The 20334-nt window shown below is 42.7% G+C and overlaps 1 protein-coding gene across 2 annotated transcripts in view; it reads right to left on the reverse strand.

Annotated features, from left to right (window-relative positions):
* Positions 1 to 20334, reverse strand: part of INPP5A (inositol polyphosphate-5-phosphatase A) — a 764365-nt gene that overhangs the window by 316307 nt on the left and 427724 nt on the right. For both annotated transcript variants that reach the window (XM_033942100.1, XM_033942101.1), the window contains exon 5: positions 7459 to 7522. In XM_033942100.1, coding sequence (XP_033797991.1) covers positions 7459 to 7522 — 64 coding nt within the window. The remainder of the gene's footprint in view (positions 1 to 7458; positions 7523 to 20334) is intronic.

The raw sequence follows: 20334 nt of genomic DNA on the forward strand, positions 1-20334 counted from the left end.
TGCATGAACAGAGGTAATTTGGCTCTGTCCTGCAAAAGATAAAATAAAATAATGAATCTGTATAAATTGGGACAATTAGTTCACTTCACGGTTACTGCCACTTCAATGACGTCTCAAATTAATGTGATGTAAGAAACTGAATTAATGTGATCTGGCTCAGTGGTCTAAGTAAGGCTCATAGAATACATGAGCAGTCAGTTGACATTTAGAAAAATATGGTAATCAGCTAATGAAACTTGAAAATAACCTGTGCCGTTTTGTAACATCATAGGAGCATTAAAAAATATTATACATTGCTTAAACTTTAGATGTATGGTGAGAACAAAATTGATCTGATAGAGACTTTTAAAATACTAAAAGGAATCGACAAAATAGAGCAAGAAACAACGTTATTCACGTCAAATGTGACTCGGACAAGAGGTCATGGACTGAAACTGAAGGGAGACAGGACCAGGACAAATGTCAGAAAATACTGTTTCACACAGCGAGTGGTGGACGCCTGGAACGCACTCCTGGAAGAGGTTGTGTCGGAAACTACCATTCTAGGATTTAAGGGCAAGTTGGACGCACATCTTCTTGCAAGACACATTGAGGGATACGAGTGACCAAGGTCCTCGACGGGGAACACCTAGCTGAGCCTCTGCGGGTGCGGACCACCGGACTAGATGGACCCATGGTCTGATCCGGTGTGGGCATTTCTTATGTTCTTTAAGAGAAATATATTTATTATGCACTATTTACAAACACTGTATATCCAAACTGTTTGGAGATTGTTACAATATTTAAAACACAAAAGGAAAAATAAATCTCTAAGGGGTCCTTTTATTAAGCTGTGGTAAGCACTAATGCGTGCTTTATTGCGTCTTAAAATGGCATACCGAGCGACACGCTGAGGTGCCCCTGGAAATTTTTGCAATATGCGCAACACTATTCACACACACAAAAAAAAAAGTTTGTTTTTTTTTTGCTGAAGAGACATGTCAGGGGGTGGAGCGCGGGCATTTATGTGCTAATCAGTTAGCACATTGGCATTGCTGTATGCTGATTAGTGTATGAATCCTTACTGTCTACAAAGTAGGTGCACATGCTAATTTTCATTAATGGCCAACTACATGGACCATGTGGGTTTTTATCTGACATCATGGCAGTACTTGAGGGAGTCCAGAGAAGAGCGACTAAACTGATAAAGGGTATGGAAAACTTCTCATATGCTGATAGATTGAAAAAGCTGGGGCTATTCTCCCTGGAAAAGCGGAGACTTAGAGGAGACATGATAGAAACCTTCAAAATCCTGAAGGGCATAGAGAAGGTAGACAGGGACAGATTCTTCACAATGTGGGGAACCACAAGTACAAGGGGGCACTCGGAGAAATTAAAAGGGGACAGGTTTAGAACAAACGCTAGGAAGTTCTTTTTTACCCAGAGGGTGGTGGACACATGGAACGCGCTTCCGGAGGCCGTGATAGGCCAGAGCACGTTACAAGGCTTCAAAGAAGGTTTAGATAGGTTCCTAGAGGATAAAGGGATTGAGGGTTACAAATAGGGTTGAGCTAGGTTATAGGAATAGTCAGGGACCACTGCACAGGTGATAGACCTGAGGGGCTGCCACGGGAGCGGACCGCTGGGCAGGATGGACCTCTGGTCTGACCCAGTGGAGGCAAATTCTTATGTTCTTATAAACTATCGGCCTCTTTTACAAAGCTGCACTGTGCTAATGGCCATTCTCCAGCTGAAGTAGACATGACCTTAGCGCGCAGAAAAAGACCCGCGTAAAGGCACCCTAAGGCCATTTTCTACTGCAGCTTTGTAAAAGGACCCCTTAGAACAGGGGTAGGGAACCCCGGTCCTCGAGAGCCGTAATCTAGTCGGGTTTTCAGGATTTCCCCAATGAATATGCATTGAAAGCAGTGCATGCAAATAGATCTTATGCATATTCGTTGGGGAAATCCTGAAAACCCGACTGGAATACGGCTCTCGAGGACCGGAGTTCCCTACCCCTGCCTTAGAATTTAATGGTCAACAAGATCCACATTTTATGTAAAAGAAAACAGGCCCATAAACGTTCAAACTGAAATGTGTTTTAGGTTTAAAAACAGATGAATATTTTTAACAAACTCTGATATCACAATTTATTCTGAGGTCGGTTTATCAATTTTTTTTTTTTTTAACTTGGCAATTTTCTACCCTCCTTTTGGGTACAGATATAGGGCTGGGCTCCTGGCACCTTTAGACCTGGAAAATGTTTCCCCTATTTTATCTCCCCCCTTTCCAAAGCAACGGTTTGGTCATTGCAGCAAGGGTCTGGGCTGACACCAAGCACAAGGGCTCCTTCTGGAACTCTGAAATCATGGACTCCAGCCACTTGGACACCTAGGATAAAAGGCTACGCAGGTGCCTATTTCAAGTCTATTTTATAAAGAATACTATTGAACATGGCAGAAAACACAGTGACATTTAAGACATAATTGCCACTTGCATTAGCAGGGTAGCTGGTGTCATTACCTATGCTAAAAATAGATGTTATCAAATCTAAGAATTCTACGCATTGTGTGGAATAGCAAGAATTATCCTTATTACCGTATTTTCGCGGATATAACGCGCACCTATGTAAAACGCGCACACGGGTATAGCGCGCAGAAATCACGATGATATGTACAAAAACTTTTGTATACCGCGCTCACGGGTATACCGCGCATGATGCCCGACGCTCCTTTCGCCCGCCCTGACTTTCCGTGCGCTGTCCCGACTCTCCGTTCACCCCCCTGACTTCCGTGCACTGCCCTGACTTTCCGTGCGCTGTCCCGACTCTCCGTTCACCCCCCCTGACTTCCGTGCACTGCCCTGACTTTCCGTGCGCTGTCCCGACTCTCCGTTCACCCCCCCTGACTTCCGTGCACTGCCCTGACTTTCCGTGCGCTGTCCCGACTTTCCGTTCACCCCCCTGACTTTCCGTGCACTGTCCCCCCTTGAAGTCCTGTCCCCCCTTGAAGGTCTGTCCCCACCCTGAAAGCCTGATGCCCCCCCCCCGACGTCCGATACATCCCCCCCCCCCCGGCAGGACCACTCGCACCCCCACCCCGAAGGACCGCCGACTCCCCAACAATATCGGGCCAGGAGGGAGCCCAAACCCTCCTGGCCACGGCGACCCCCTAACCCCACCCCGCACTACATTACGGGCAGGAGGGATCCCAGGCCCTCCTGCCCTCGACGCAAACCCCCTCCCCCAACGACCGCCCCCCCCAAGAACCTCCGCCCGTCCCCCAGCCGACCCGCGACCCCCCTGGCCGCCCCCCACGACACCCCCACCCCCCCCCGTACTTTTGTGTAGTTGGGCCAGAAGGGAGCCCAAACCCTCCTGGCCACGGCGACCCCCTAACCCCACCCCGCACTACATTACGGGCAGGAGGGATCCCAGGCCCTCCTGCCCTCGACGCAAACCCCCCCCCCCCCCAACGACCGCCCCCCCAAGAACCTCCGACCGCCCCCCCAGCCGACCCGCGACCCCCACGACCCCCCACCCCCGTACCTTTGGTAGTTAGCCGGACAGACGGGAGCCAAACCCGCCTGTCCGGCAGGCAGCCAACGAAGGAATGAGGCCGGATTGGCCCATCCGTCCTAAAGCTCCGCCTACTGGTGGGGCCTAAGGCGCGTGGGCCAATCAGAATAGGCCCTGGAGCCTTAGGTCCCACCTGGGGCGCGGCCTGAGGCACATGGTCGGGTTGGGCCCATGTGCCTCAGGCCGCGCCCCCAGGTGGGACCTAAGGCTCCAGGGCCTATTCTGATTGGCCCACGCGCCTTAGGCCCCACCAGTAGGCGGAGCTTTAGGACGGATGGGCCAATCCGGCCTCATTCCTTCGTTGGCTGCCTGCCGGACAGGCGGGTTTGGCTCCCTTCTGTCCGGCCAACTACCAAAGGTACGGGGAAGGGGGGTGGGGGGGTCGTGGGGGTCGGCCAGGGGGGTCGCGGGTCGGCTGGGGGGGCCGTCGGAGGTTCTTGGGGGGGCGGTCGTTGGGGGGGAGGGGGGTTTGCGTCGAGGGCAGGAGGGCCTGGGATCCCTCCTGCCCGTAATATAGTGCGGGGTGGGGTTAGGGGGTCGCCGTGGCCAGGAGGGTTTGGGCTCCCTTCTGGCCCGATATTGTCAGGAAGTCGGCGGTCCTTCGGGGTGGGGGTGCGAGTGGTCCTGCCGGGGGGGGGGATGTATCGGCGGGCGGGGTGGGGGCCGGGCAAGAGGGCTTGGGCTCCCTCTTGCTCCGATCGTGGATGCGGGTGCGGGTGGGAGCGCGTGCGAGCGGTCGTTCGGGGTGGGGTGCGAGCGGTCCTGCTGGGGGGGTGAATCGGGCGTCGGGCAGGGTGGGAACTATGTTTAAAAACTTTTGTATACCGCGCTCAGGCATATAACGCGCGAGGGGTATGCGCGGTAGGTAAAAACGCGTATAACGCGCGCGTTATATCCGCGAAAATACGGTAAATAATTATGGTCTCAAAGCTCCAGGAATAAAAGCTAAATAACTTTAATCATTCCCTTATAGGAGTCTCTAGTATTATCATCGACCACTTAATCTGGTCTAACAGGGAAAGAGAGGAAAGTAAAAAAATTCTACCCTTCCCCTTCCCCCCCCCCCCCGTAAAAACAGGTTCAGACCTTAATAGCTACAAAACCACACATGTGCAAAGAATAAAGGGTTTAAAAAAAAAAAAAGCATATAAAATTCAGATACGTATCTGTGATCTTGGAGTTCCGCTCATCAAATGGAAATTTTTTTCATCAGACGAAGACTTTTTAATCCAGCAATAAATACCTGATAATCAAGTCCACGATGCTTGTAATCCTCAATTTCAGCAAACTCTCAAACAGCTCCATGAGTTTTGTCCAGGTACTAGTGACCTGGATTGGCCACCATGAGAACGGGCTACTGGGCTTGATGGTCCATTGGTCTGACCCAGTAAGGCTATTCTTATGTTCTTTCACAGATGCACCACAACTTTGAGGCCATATTTAATAAGGATAATGCTTGTTATTCCACACAGGGCCTGATTCTATAAACGATGCCTAACTTGTCAGTCAACAGCCAGTTATCTTTTATAGAATCATGTTTAGCGGTACCTAGGCATCATTGAGGTAGGTGCTTGTATATTAGGCTGGGTTTTACTTGGCCTAATTTACCAGTGCCTATATCACACCTAGCAACACCTAAGTTTACCACACCTATTCTCTGCTCTTAGCCATGAAAATAGTAAGAGGTTTGAACCAAAAGAAGTATGAGAAGAGACTGGAAGACCTAAATATGTATACTCTAGATGAGATGAGGGACAGGGGAGATATGATACAGACGTTTAAATACTTAAAAGGCATTAATATAGAACCAAATGTTTTCCAGAGAAGAAAAAAAATGGTAAAACTAGAGGGCATAATTTGAGGTTACAGGGAGGAGCAATGTTAGGAAATTTTTCTTCACGGAGAGGGTGGTAGATGGCTGGAATGCACTCCCAAGGGAAGTGGTGGAGAGGAAAATAGTGATGGAATTAAAAAAAGTGTGAGATAAAAATAGAGGATCTCTAATTAGAAAACGAAGGATATAAATTAAAGAACTAAGGCTGGTATTGGACAGACCTGCATGGGCTCTGTCCCATATATGGTGATTTGGTGTAGGATGGGCTGGAATGGGCATCAATGTGAACTCCACTAATATGGAACATGAGGATGTTGCTGACCAGACTTTATGGTAGATATCCTGCAAACAACGAGATGGTTGGATAGGCTGGAGTGAGCTTGGACGGCAACTTGGGAGTGTATGGCGCAGGGGTTAGAGCTACAGCCTCAGCACCCTGAGGCTGTGGGTTCAAATCCCTCGCTGCTCCTTGTGACCCTGGGCAAGTCACTTAATTCCCTCATTGCTCCAGGTATACTAGCTAGAGTTTGAGCCCTCCGGGACAGATAGGGAAATATGATAACGTACCTGAATGTAAACCACTTAGGATATAAGTGGTATATAAATAATAAAATAAATAAATGAACTTCAACATTTGGAACCTAGGGCAATACCAGACTTTACAGTCTATGGCCTACAAATATCAAAGAAGAGACAAGTTAATCAAATCAAGTATTTTTAAAATGAGTATCACTTATGGGCAGACTGGATGGACCGTTCAGGTCTTTATCTGCTTTCATTTACTATGTCACACCTACTTTTTAAGTAGGCATTGTTAGGTGTCATAGGGCACCTCGACTTGGGCATCATTAGGCGCTGCACGGATAACCCGCATGCAAACTTAATTACCAATTTATAAATTGTTAATTAATCAGTTTTTAATTCCGTGGTCAATTGCTACATAATTTAACCAATTAAAAAATAATTTAGTTGCACATGTTCTTAGGTATCCACAATTAGGGTGCCTAGCAGTGCCTAACCTAGGTGCTGTTTATAGAATCAGGCCCACAGTGCATAAAATTTCACAAGCTTTTGGATTTGATAGTATAGAGTTATTGAGTCTGTTCCCTTTATTATTAAGTTGTTGAAAATGCATAAATTATAAAATACAATAATTTTTGTACATATTTGTACCCTCTCACATTCAAACTCAAACTCCACCCACATGCACACCCACCAGTAAAGTACATAGTATTAAAACATGGAGTACTTTAGGTTACCCTTAGGTTACCCTTGATCATTTAAGTAATGAAGACTCATTAAGAATCATAGGCACCAGACGCAATGATATATTCTCTGTAAAAGCGCCCACACTGTGGAACTCCCTTCCAAATTTTATCAAAATCGAAAAAGACCTTGTTGCGTTTAAGAAAATTTTAAAAACATATTTATTTCAGGACGCATTTGATCTATAAAACATAGTCTTTTTAAGTTTTCCATTCTCTTCTATTCCATCTTAACCCATGTCTACCTAATGTGCTCTACCCTTGAATGTTTAAACCTTTATAAATAACAAAATTGTAACTTCTTCCCTTTCTTCCCACCCCTTCATGTTCGTCAATCCTTGTCGTTTTTTTTTTTTTTAAGTGATTTTTATAAACTAAATGTATGTCTGTCTATTAATTGATTATTAGAAACTAAATGTATTACCACACCCTGATGGTTTTTAATTGTACATCGCTTAGGTACTGTGATAAGCGATTCATCAAATAAAGGTAAACTTGAAACTTGAAACTTGACTCCTCCCTCCTTACCCCCTACCCTCACTTCCTTCCACGGAATTTTCAGCCTTTCCCAATTCAGGTGGCAGAAAAACTAACTCAGAGATCATACCTAGCATATGCTAATGTATAGCACTTGCCTACTGAGCACCCATGGCTGAAGTTTCATAAACAATATATTTAGAAAAAAATGGGGAGAAAATAGTTCTTATAATAAACCTAAGCATGAGAACCATTCTGCATACTCTCAAATCTTGAAAAAAAAAAAAAAAGATTTTGCAGGATTTTCTTTGGGTTAAAAGGATTACCTTTGAAATCAAACTGGTGGATATTCTTCAAGGATTCATGGAGAAAATAGAAGTTTCCTAGTGCCTGTGAAATAAGAACATAAAAATTAACATTTGGGAGTATAGCCCATATAGAATCAAAGACGATTTCAGCAGAATAAAGGCACCTGTGAACATAAACTTTACCAAACTGCAACACACCAAAAGTCCATCAAGCTCTATATCCTGATTCCAACACAGGGCTCATCCAGTCTATCTACTGTTCTGTCACAGGTCTTATTCAATCTATGGTCTCCTTTGAGTCAGCTTTCAAAAATTTCATGCAAGTAAATGTGCCATTTGAAAATTATCTCTCTTTTGCTTGCATATACAAATAAAAGTCAGCAGAATCTGTACTTTTTAGTCTTAACAAAAAGGGTTAGACCTAGGGAAAGGAGTAGAGTACAGGTGGGGATTTTTTATTGTTGTATCTACTTCATCTTATGTGCCTTGCATAACAGTGCTTACAGCTTATAAGCATATAACAGTGGCTGAAGCTATCTCAAATGTTTGCTAAATTAGTGGGACTGGGTGGTGGTGGTGGGTGTTGGGGGAAAAGGAATGGGCAGATAATGTGTTTATAGTTTGGGAGGCTGGGATGTGGGTATGATGTGATTTACTGGAAGGAAGGTTTGCTGGCAAGAGAGACAGATTTGTGGGAAGGATGGCTTGAGCTATGATTGGTGGAATGAGGAGGAATGTGGTTGGACTCAGCTTATGACGAATTCTGAACATGAATACTGGTATTATTTCATATTGGGACAATCTTCTCTTCATGCGAACCATTTAAAAAAAAAAACTATTTTAAAGACCCCTGATACAGGCCCTTGGCCGAAACACTGGCAGTGTTGGGCATTCGAAAATAAAGAATATTTAGCCCCAGTTCTGTAGCCTTGTACACTCTTTTGGTGTTATTTACATTATAAAATATTAGCTTAAGTGGCTGAAATCACATCTTCCTTGCAGGTACAGACACTTATATAACTATAAATGTGCACGCTTGGATTGTGCAAGTGGACATGTAGATTTGCATATTTTATAATTTACGCATGTACTTACTAACATCGTCCATGCCCCACAAAGTCTCTGCCCCTGTATTTGCCTACTTGCAAAACACAGGCCATCATGTCATGACATATTTTTAATAATAATATACAATACTTTCTCATGGACAGTGCAAAGTAAAGAAAAAAAAAACACATAAGCACAGGCTGGAAATGATAAACTCAGGGGAGGAAAAAACCTCAGAAACAAACCCTCCCACCTCACAATAGTGGTTCAAGGTGTTCAGGCAAAAAACTCATTGGTATTAAAAAAAAAAACTCCCCTGGAATATCTACAGGCTCTAGGTGGTACAATAATCAAGATAGGCAAGAAAATATTTTAACTTATTTCTAACAGACGATCTATACACCAACGGTGGCCAGCGTTTCACATGTCTGCTGCCTCAGGGTGTGAACAATCCAATCGCAAACTTTGACGTGGGACCCGTAAACGCGTCTCCCTGCACAGTAAGGGAGACACGTTTACGGGTCCCAGGTCAAAATTTAAACCCTACACCCAGGCACCGCATGATCATTGTGACTCTCTCTTTCCCGAGGGCTGTGAGCGCCAATTTCATTATATTCCCAGTCAGCTTAGAGGGAATCAAATCCAGGCTGTGCAGCACTACCACTGAGCATGCTCGTACAGTGAGTGAAATATGCTGGCACTTCAGTGTATAGTTTATTATCACTTCCCTGCGTTGCTAAACTTAATCACTCTACAATTCACGGAAACTTCAGGTATACCACGACTTCCATGTTCTCACATTTAACAGAGCTGGCAGTCCAGCAGTCTCCCTTTCTGTAGGAAATTTGAAAATTGCACACTTTTGGTTAAGACTTTAGCTAGAGTTGTACTTTTAATCAGGCTACAGTGTGGTTTTCCACCTCTCAATAAAAGTAGCCTGAAACAATTTCCCCAGTTTAAATGCTGCATTTTCTGCAACATATATGTCCCTTTTAATATGACTAAAAAATGTAAACTGTGAGACTAAAAGCTACAAGAAGCCTTTTAAAGCTTAAGAAATTCTCAATATTATTTCATAAAGTTCTTGAATGAATTGAATACAGAATATTTATAAATGTAACTTGCTATTTTATGAACTCTTATGGACAAGCAGAACAGAAGCAGAGTGTTACAACAGATGATTTAGTTTGCTTTTGTCTTTTTACCCCTGTAGTGACAGAGACACCCTTCGGGAAGAGTCGTGTTTTGGCTCAGTGATTGCTGCATTATTTATGAGAAACTGCACATCTAAAGATTAAACATTTGCTGATTTGTCAAAAGCACAAACATGAGGTCCTGCCCATCTCCTTGACATATTAGTTCATCCAACGCAAAACACTGTCACACATTTAATTGATGAGTACACTTCCTTGTGACCCAGGCAGCCTGCCGTAGTTCCCTTTTTCTGTCTTGTTCCGCCCACCAAAGAGGCAAATAAGTAAAAGCAGAGACACGCTGGTAGGAATCTCAAGGTGAACAATCCCAAAACAAGGACAGATTGGTGCAAAACTGCATATTCTAAAGGTAGATAAAGAGAGTGCTATCCACTTTTTAGCATAGTACAATAATATGATTTCATTACCAGTTAGTAAAGTAGAGATGGTGTCTTCATGCCTTCTATTGGTGGTGGTGGTGGTATAACACACTGATGCATTCACTTCATATATCATCCCAGGAAATGCACACATTTATACCTCTTCAAATTCACATATTTAATCTATATACAGTGGTACCTTGGTTTACAAGCATAATTCATTCCAGAAGCATGCTCGTAATTCAAAGTACTCGTATATCAAAGCACATGTCCCCATAGGCCACAATGTAAACTGACACAATTCGTTCCACAACCAAGGTTTACTATGGTGGCCCAGGGGTGGGTACCTGCCTGTGGGTGCTGCAGCCCTTGTAGCGTGATGGCTTCCTTTCCCCGGGGTCCTCGTGCAGCTCTCCTCCCTCTTCGGCCGATGCCTTTTCCGTTCACCAGCGCCTCCTGGCTTCTGATTCAAGCCGGCCGCCATCCTTCTGACGCATGCGCAGGACCTCTGAACTCCCCCGTCAAGCCGGCGCCGCTCCAACAACACGTGCACCACGTACAAGCACGCAGGACATCCTGCGTGCTTGTACGTGGTGCGCGTGTTGTTGGAGCGGTGCCGACTTGACGGGGGAGTTCAGAGGTCCTGCTCATGCGTCTGGAGGATGGCCGGCTTGAATCGGAAGCTACAAGGGCTGCAGCACCCACAGGCAGGTACCCACCCCTGGGCCACCGTAGTGAGAGCTCGTGTAGCGAATCAACACTCGTTTTGCGAGACGAAAGTTTGCTGAGTGTTTTGCTCGTCTTGCAAAACATTCGCACACCGGGTTACTCGCAAACCGAGGTTCCACTGTATTTATTTACTGAAGGTAGACGTTCAGGCAGTTTACTCCCTTCACAATCAAATGATTCTTGAGTAAAGTTAGGAGAACTTTATTGTGGCTCTTATTTGCTTGCTCTCCTCCTCAGAGCTATTTCTACATTGTGTCTTGATTAAGTTTGGAAAGATGAGGGAAACAGGATGAAAGATCACAGTAGATTGTCAGAGACTGGGCCATGTCTGGGTCAAGAGAGAGATAGAGAGCTGATGGTCCAATGCTCAGAACTTAATACTGGCGCTAGAGCTGCTTAACGCTGGACAAACACAGCTTACACAAGTGTTAGGGTGTGCAGGATGTTCAGATGGCACCAACACAGGATACGGCCCCAAATAGCATTAAAAATAGATGCAAAATGAGGTGATCAGCTATTTTATCCTATGCTAGGAGAAAAAACACAAAGATACCACTTCCCTAATGCCATATAATTAATACCAGGTCAGCCGTTGGTTTATTTGAAAAGAAGAAATCTCATAAAAGGACTGTCTTTTCTGAAGCCCAGAAATCTAAAAAATGTCATCATTCCATATGAAAATAAACTGGTTGTTTTGGAAGTAATCCAGAAAATTTACTTCCTTAGAGCATCAGGTTAAAAAATGTAGCTGTAAAATCCCATTGATGAATGTCTCTGTAGATCTGGCCCTTGCCCTCAAAAAACGCTGTTGCAGATTTATTTTTTCTGTACATGGACTCCCCGTGCACCAGGGGTCCCCCCCACCTCAAGTATCTTTATTGAATTTTCCAATAAATTACATACAAAAAGTAACATGAACAACTGCAAAAATATTGATTCTAAAAGTTGCAACTTAACAAGTATACAACTATTTGAAATGACATATCAAGATGTATTATTAATAATTATTACAAAATTTGTCTAAGGGAGCGCAGAATTTAGTAAAATGAGAGTAATGCGTTACCAGAGGATGTGGTAAGAGCAAATAGCGTAGCTGGTTTTAAGAAAGGTTTGGATAAGTTCCTGGAGGAAAAGTTCATAGTCTGTTATTGAGAAAGACATGGGGGAAACCACTGCTTGCCCTGTATTGGTAGCATAGAATATTGCTACACCTTGGGTTTTGGCCAGGTACTAATTGACTTAAGTTTTAAACATGAACATGTGGTAAGAGTGGATACCGTAGCTGGTTTTAATAATAATAATTTATAATAATAATTTATTCTTATATACCGCTAGACTACGAATGGTTCTAGGGGCGGCTCACAGCAGAAAAGGCTGAACATCCAGTGAATATACATTTCAAAAAGATACATCAATTTCTAGAATGTACACAATACATGTTCTATTTAAAAAGCAATTAGGAAGCTTGGGTTATAAATTTGTCAAATAATTGTGTCTTTAATAGTTTTCTAAAAAAATAATAGGATGAGACTCCTGGCATGATTTTGCCAAACCAGGCGTTCATTTTGGCTGCCTGGAAAGAGAGAGTTCTCTCAAGAAATCTCTTCAAATGACACGATTTGACAGTAGGATATGTGAATAACTATGTGTGGGCTTATTGGAATGATTTAAAGGGAAATGGGAAACAAGGTAACCTGGGGACATACCGAAGATTGATTTGAAGCAAATATATGTGAATTTAAATAAAACTCTAGCCTCAATCGGTAGCCAGTGTAATTTTTGGTAATAAGGAGTAACATGCAACCATTTTTTCAGACAGAAAGTCAATCGGACAGCAGTGTTTTGAACCACTCTTAGTTTTTTTGAAGATTTTCTTATAGGCGCCCAGGTAGACTATATTACAATAATCAAGGATACTCAGTATCAATGACTGAACTAACAAATGAAAGGAAGCTGTATCAAAATATTTCTTAATGGTTTGGAGTTTCCAAAGAACTGAGAAACATTTCCTGAGTAACAAATCTGTGTGTTGTTCTAAGGTCACTCCCAATATTTTTATGAACTGTTCTATAAGATTGTCACAACCATTCAGGTGTATCATTGATTCTTTAATCTTGTCACTAGGACTTGCAAGAAAAAATTTAGTTTTTTCAGGGTTCAGTTTCAATTTGAAATCAATCATCCAGAATTCAATCTGTTTCACAATAGTTGCTATAAAATTTGTTATCTCTTCTGTCAGACACGTTAGGGGGATGACTATAGTGATGTCGTCAGCATAAATATAAAACCTAAGATTTAAACTTTGCAAGAGGTTTCCAATGATGCAAGGTAAATATTAAACAGGGTCGGAGATAAAGGTGAGCCTTGAGGAACCCCGCATATGTTTACCCAACGATAAGAGAGTTTATTATCCTTGAATACTTGGTATGATCTACTGCTCAGGAAACCTCGAAACCAGTTCAGGACATTTCCCGAAATACCAATAGATTCTAAGCAGTCAGTTAAAATAGTATGATCGACTAGATCAAAAGCGCTACTTAAATCAAGTTGCAGAATCAAAGCGCTTGTACCCTGACTAAATAATGTGTGGAGATAATCTAACAGGGAAGCCAAGATTGTTTCGGTACTGAAAACCAATCAAAAACCTGACTGGTTATCATGTAATATAATAAACTTATCTAAATAGGTCGTCAGTTCCAAGTTAACCAGATGCTCCAGCAATTTAGTAAACAAAGGAATGCTAGCAATAGGCCTATAATTAGAAGCCAAGGTAATAGATTCTTTGGAATTTTTGATAATTAGTGTAATCAATATCTGACCTACATCCTCCGGAAAAGTCCCATTAAGAAAGGTTTGGACAATTTCCTGGAGGAAAAGTCCATAGTTTGTTATTGAGAAAGACATGGGGGAAGCCAGTATTTGCCCTGGATCAGTAGCATGGAATATTGCTACTCCTTCGGTTTTGGCCTGGTACTAATTATCTGGATTGGCCACCATGAAAATGGGCTACTGGCTTGATGGACTATTGGTCTGACCCAGTAAGGCTATTCTTATGTTCTTACACAAACACCACAAATCTTTGCTTTCTTATTAGGCGGCTTTCTGGGACAAGGAACTGAAACCTTTGCTATTGAGTCCCATGCCTTATACTCATTTTCAGAAGCAATTAATTAATTATCTCTGGTTTCTATTATTTGTTAAATTTTATAAACCACATTGAATTTACTGGTTATGTGATATCGAAGTGACTTGTTATGTTATGTCCAATACTTTCTTGCATTGTCAAACCATGTTATTAAAAAAAAAAAAAAAAGTTGCCTCCAATTAAAAAAAAAAAACCCTATAAGAAAATTAAGAAGCCCTTTTGGTAAAGTGTGGTAAAGTTTGAAGCTATTACACTGTACCTGTAAGTGCTCAAGATTCTGCAGTATCTGGTGAGGATGTTCTCAGCATCTGCTCATGCACCTGAATCTGCATTGGTGATAGCATGCAGTTAAGTTATCATGTGCTAACTGAAACGTGCCGTGAACGCCCATTCCCTGCCCTTTTTCCACCCCATTCTTAGATAATTAGCTACTGTAGTGTGTGAATCAGTATAAAGTGTTATGCCAGCATGATAATGGTTACCACATTCATTTGCTAATTTACACAGTAATTGCTTACTGCATCTTTGTAAAAGGACCCCTAAATCTCAAACCAATGATTAGTAGATTGTTTTCAACATTTAACCTTTAGGGGGGGGAAATATTGTTATATTAATGAACCTAAATTACAGCCGATATAAACTAATAAGACTTTAAAACTGATTTTTCATATACTTGTCAGTACTGTTTTCCCATATGCCAAACCTACTGGGAGAGTGTCTCAAGCTGCACGGTATGACTGAGCCAACCTATGCTCATATTTCACTGAAAACTGTGGCTGCTCTCAATAAAAAAAAGTTGTGCTCATGAATCTGTTGCTTACATTATGATTTGCCCTTGTCAGTTACCTTATGTTGATAGGACAACCCAGATGTTAAAATTCTATTAGAATATAAGTCATTGAAATGAAAAATAGTTAGAAGCTTTGTTAGAGGATCACTGTGTACGTATTTTTCATACATCTGAAGAGATGAAGTGTTTGTAATTGATTGGGTACAGCCAAATTCCAGAGGGACAGAATGCTCTTACATTTTGCCCTTGAAGGAAGCAAAGTGGATTTTTTTTTTTTTAAGACTCCATTAGTGCTTTGGGTCTCAATAATGAAGCCCAGTAGAGGAGCTTACTGAGATCTGCAAGCGAATTGCATTTGTTACACTTATAAGGGCAAATTCTATAAACGGCATCTGATTGTAGGCAGCGGTAGGCATCCTACTGCTGTCTAACCAGCCAATCGGGATGCACGATTCTGAGGCAGGCCGCCTGCACACACCCCAACATCCCCAGCAGGAGAGATGCCCAATCCCTCCTACCAGAACACCCCCCGAACATATGACTCCCCAAACCTCCACCCCTCAAAACCCCCCGGACCTTTTTCAGCAAAGCCAGTCTGTGCCCTCTGGTCGTCAGGCATGGCTCTTCAGAATAGCAGGACTTCCCCTTCCCGGGGCATCCTGGGATGCACCGAGAAGTAGCCTAAGGCCCTGATTGGAGGCACCTGATCCAACCAAAGTCTTAGGCCTCCTTCTCAGTGCATTCTGGGATGCACTGGGAGTGGCCTAAGAATCGGGAAGAGTTAGGTGTCTGTCCATTAGGACAGTTGCAATTTTGTATAGGATGCTGGTGTGTGATTCTCAGCCACCACTTAGACAGCAGCTGAGACCAGCATCCTATACAGAATCAGGCCAATAGTATCTGGCTCCATAGTGACTCCAGTGTTGTCCAGAATGTATTATCTATCATTGTTTTCTAGACATGATTATTATTATTATACATGGATTTGCCTGGTATCATTGGAGAGTTTGAGCTTCATCCAGAAGCTTAGGAATAATACAGATACCATCAAGATTATAGCTTAAACCCAGCAAAATTGTGTTTTTTATTTTTGTGTTCAATCATCTTTATTGACTTTTATAATTTTTTAATGAACATCCAGCAATTGACCATTCGAAATGACGGAGGTGATTAGTGGAGTACCACAGGGCTCAGTCTTGGGCCCAATCCTATTCAACATCTTTATAAGAGACTTGGCAGAAGGGCTTCGAGGTAAAATAACATTATTCGCCGATGACGCCAAACTGAGTAATGTAGTGGGCAAATGCACAACAGACGAAGATTCAGTGCCCGACAACATGATGCACGACCTACTCCTACTGGAGCGATGGTCTAGGACATGGCAACTCAACTTCAATGCCAAAAAATGCAAAGTTATGCACCTGGGCAGCCAGAATCCATGCAAGTCTTATACCCTTAATGGCGAGATCCTAGCAAAAACGGTAGCAGGACGAGACTTGGGGGTAATCGTCAGTGAGGACATGAAGTCTGCCAATCAAGTGGAGCAGGCTTCGTCCAAGGCAAGACAAATCATGGGCTGCATATGAAGGGGTTTCGTCAGTCGTAAGGCGGAAGTCATTATGCCATTGTATAGATCCATGGTGAGGCCCCACCTGGAATACTGTGTGCAATTCTGGAGGCCGCATTATCGCAAGGATGTGCTGAGACTGGAGTCGGTGCAAAGAATGGCCACCCGGATGGTCTCGGGACTCAAGGATCTACCATACGAAAAATGGCTTGACAAATTACAGCTATACTCGCTCGAGGAGCGCAGAGAGAGGGGGGACATGATCGAGACGTTCAAGTATCTTACGGGCCGCATCGAGGCGGAGGAAGATATCTTCTTTTTCAAGGGTCCCACGACAACAAGAGGGTATCCGTTGAAAATCAGGGGCGGGAAACTACGAGGTGACACCAGGAAATTATTTTTCACTGAAAGAGTGGTTGATCGCTGGAATAGTCTTCCACTACAGGTGATTGAGGCCAGCAGCGTGCCTGATTTTAAGGCCAAATGGGATCGGCACATGGGATCTATTCACAGGGCAAAGGTAGGGGAGGGACATTAAGGTGGGCAGACTAGATGGGCCATGGGCCCTTATCTGCCGTCTATTTCTATGTTTCTATGTTTCTATGACTGAATGTATGAATAAATGTGAATTGTAATTTTGAAGAATGGATTCTTTTGATGGGTGTATGAGGAGATTCACATTTCCTGCACAGTGAAGTCCGTGTGAAGTTACCTTGTTCTGTATTTGACATCTAGCAAGGTCTCTGTTTGGAAGGAAAGATCTAAGCTTAAAAATGAAGTGGCCAGAAGTTATGGTAAAAGCAGATAGCGTAGCTGGTTTTAAGAAAGGTTTGGACAAATTCCTGGCGGAAAAGTCCATAGTCTGTTATTAAGACATGGGGTAAGCATCTGCTTGCCCTGTATCGGTAGCATGGAATGTTGCTACTCTTTGGGTTTTGACCAGGTACTAGTGACCTGGATTGGCTACCATGAGAATGGGCTACTGGGCATGATGGACCATTGGTCTGACCCAGTTAGGCTATTCTTATGTTATGTTCTCATCTGTAGGGGCCTTTGTTTTCACTTCTTATTTTAATGTATTTTTTTCTGGAAACTTATCAGTGTTTTTTATAATGGGAACAAAAAGCCCATGGGGTGCTGTGGGTTGGGGAGGGTGACTTCTGTTATGTTTTCTAATGGTGAAATGTGAGCTTGTTCCTTATATTTTCCTGTATCTTTTATCTCTTACTGTTGAGCTCAATAAAATATATTTGACAATAATGGGAACAAAAATGGAAGAGAATTAATGTATGTGGAATGGGGGGGGGTGGGACTAATTTCTTCAGCTAAATAAGTTTACTTTGGTGTTCAGATGCCAGGCTATTAAATTGGATAAACTAACAGTATAGGATCCCTAGAATAGAGGTTCCCAAACTTTTTAATGTCTCCTTTTTTACCTATCTTCCTCTTTCTTTCACCCTTCCCAGTATCCACTTTCCTCATATGTTCTTAAGATAAGCCATGCTATGTCAAGCCAAGTTCCTTGGGCAGTCTGCATCATAAATAACTGGCAAATACCAAAGATTAGATCATATTTTTCACAGTTGATCTGAAACAATGTGATGGCTTTTACTGATCTTTTCATTCAGCCATCTCCATTCTGTTCTCCATACTCTCTCTCTTGTTTGTTCTCCTCTGCTTGGGCTATCAGTCCCAATCCTAACTCTTTAAACTCTTACCCCACTGGTTCAAATTGTCACCTTTCCAATTTTATTCCTATTCCTCCTCTTTCTTATGTATCTTGTGAAAAGTCTTTTGTCTCCAACAAGTTTGCCTACATTCATCTTTCTCTCTCATACTTACCAACTTCCAGAGCAATGAACTACTCCTACTAAAAAGACAATGCAGACAACTAGAAAGAAAATAGAGGAAAAATAGTCAAGATTCCACAACCATGATAAAACAACTACAAACAATGCAAAACACAGCCCTAAGACTGGTCTACTCACTGAAGAAATTCAACCACATTAAAGAGGCATACCACGATTCACATTGGCTCCCAATGCAAGCAAGAATACACTTCAAATTTTCCTGCCTATTATTTAAAGCAATAAACGGACACAGCCCAGCCTATTGGAACAATCGACTAGTTCAATCCACCTCATAGGACAGACATAGGAGAACCCATACACCATTCACACACCCTCCAACCAAAAACATCAAAAGAAAAAAACTGTATGACAACCTCCAAGCCACTCAAGCTGCAACACTCGACCCCCAACTCTACAACCTATTAACCTCGACCACAGACTACAAAACCTTCAAAAAAGAAATAAAAAACCTATTCAAAAAACACATAAAACCGAACTAACACAATCAGAAATGTCCCAAGCATCACTTGCAACTACACCATATGTACTTTTAATGTCATGACAATTCAGACATAATTTATGTTATGTTTGGTTACATATATGAGGTTCAATAAAAGAAAATTTTCACTGCCTGTTTCTATTCTGACCATTTATTCCGTTTCATGGTTATTACAAAAAATATTTTTTTTACATGGGGGGGGTTGTCAAAAATGTTGGGCCCTGGGTGCCACATACCCCAGGTACGCCACTGCGGTGGGATGCTGCTGCACAGGGAAATGGGTGGCAGAGGAGGAAAGCTACTGCTCAGAGGGATGGGATGGGAGGAAAGATGCTGCACATGGGGGGGAGAGAGGAAGAAATGTTGGGGTGGAGGAGAGGAAGGAAGAGATGAACAAAGTGTTAGAAAGGGGTGAGAGAAAGAAATCCTTTGTATGGTGGAGGGAAGGGAGACATGCATGGAAAAGAGAGAGGGAGAAATGTTGGATAAAGGGTGGAGGGCAGGAAGAGATGGTACATGGGGAGAGAGAAAGAAATGTTACACATGACAATGGAGGGGAGGAAAGGAGAGATGTTGCATGGAGGGGAATAGAGGTTTGACCCACGGCACAAGGCGGGGAGAGAGAGAGATGGTAGAGAGTGAAAAAACCCAACAAATGGTGGATATGACAGTGGAAGGTAGGAAAAAATAATTTTATTTTCTATTTTGTGATTACAATATGTCAGATTTGAAATGTGTATCGTGCCAGAGCTGGTGTTAGACAGTGAGCGTGAGCTAGGACATAACAGAGAGAAAAAGTATCAGCGTGGGGTTGGAAAGGGCAAATGGGGGTGGGGTGGGTGGAAAGACTACAAAAGAAACTTGCCAGGATGTTTGAAAAAAAAACAACAACAAAACAACAAACACTCAATTGGGCAGGAAAAGTGAATCGAATCGAAAAATTGATTGAATAAGCTGAATTGAATCGAAAAAATTTACCCCGAATTGGGCAGCACCACTGCATATACATCAGCACGACTGTCAACAATCTGGTACCCTACCAAATGCAGATGTGTTTTTAAATCAACTTTTTCCCATTGCTATGGTTAGCTTAGCAAATCCCGCTCTGATAAGAACTCTTTTGGCAGTAGTTTAGCTTGAAATGTAGTCCATATCTCCTGCAGCAGATACTCTAACAGTATTGAAACATAATATACCATTTGATAACGGTCAGAGTTCAGAACATGCTGCCGAGAATTATTGTCCAACCTCATAAATGTTTTGTGGAAGTGTTGACACTGGGCCTTCAAAAAGTTGTCTTCCTTCACGTCTGCAAACATAGCACACAAAGGGAAACACTACGAGAGCAAGTTTAAGCAATCACACTGGTGAGTAAACATGCAAAGCCTGACCCAATGGAAGAGAAAAAAACCAATAGAATATTACTAAGTTTGCCATAAATAAATGTTAAATAAATGGCTGATGATGACACAGAAGCTGTAATTCATGTAGTCATAATAATCTATAAATATGCTATAATGAGAATTTTAAAGTCAAAGTTCAACCCAACTTTTTCAATGCTTAACCTACTATATCAATAGACCTCATGAATCCATTTGTCAATGAGCATGATAAGGTCTGAATATTAATTAGCACAGGCCTCTGCTTACAGGAAGTCCTTATCTTTAGCCAACCTGTTTGGACTATAGTATATA

This window comes from Geotrypetes seraphini, chromosome 4, assembly GCF_902459505.1.
Source record: "Geotrypetes seraphini chromosome 4, aGeoSer1.1, whole genome shotgun sequence".
Classification (NCBI taxonomy): Eukaryota; Metazoa; Chordata; class Amphibia; order Gymnophiona; family Dermophiidae; genus Geotrypetes; species Geotrypetes seraphini.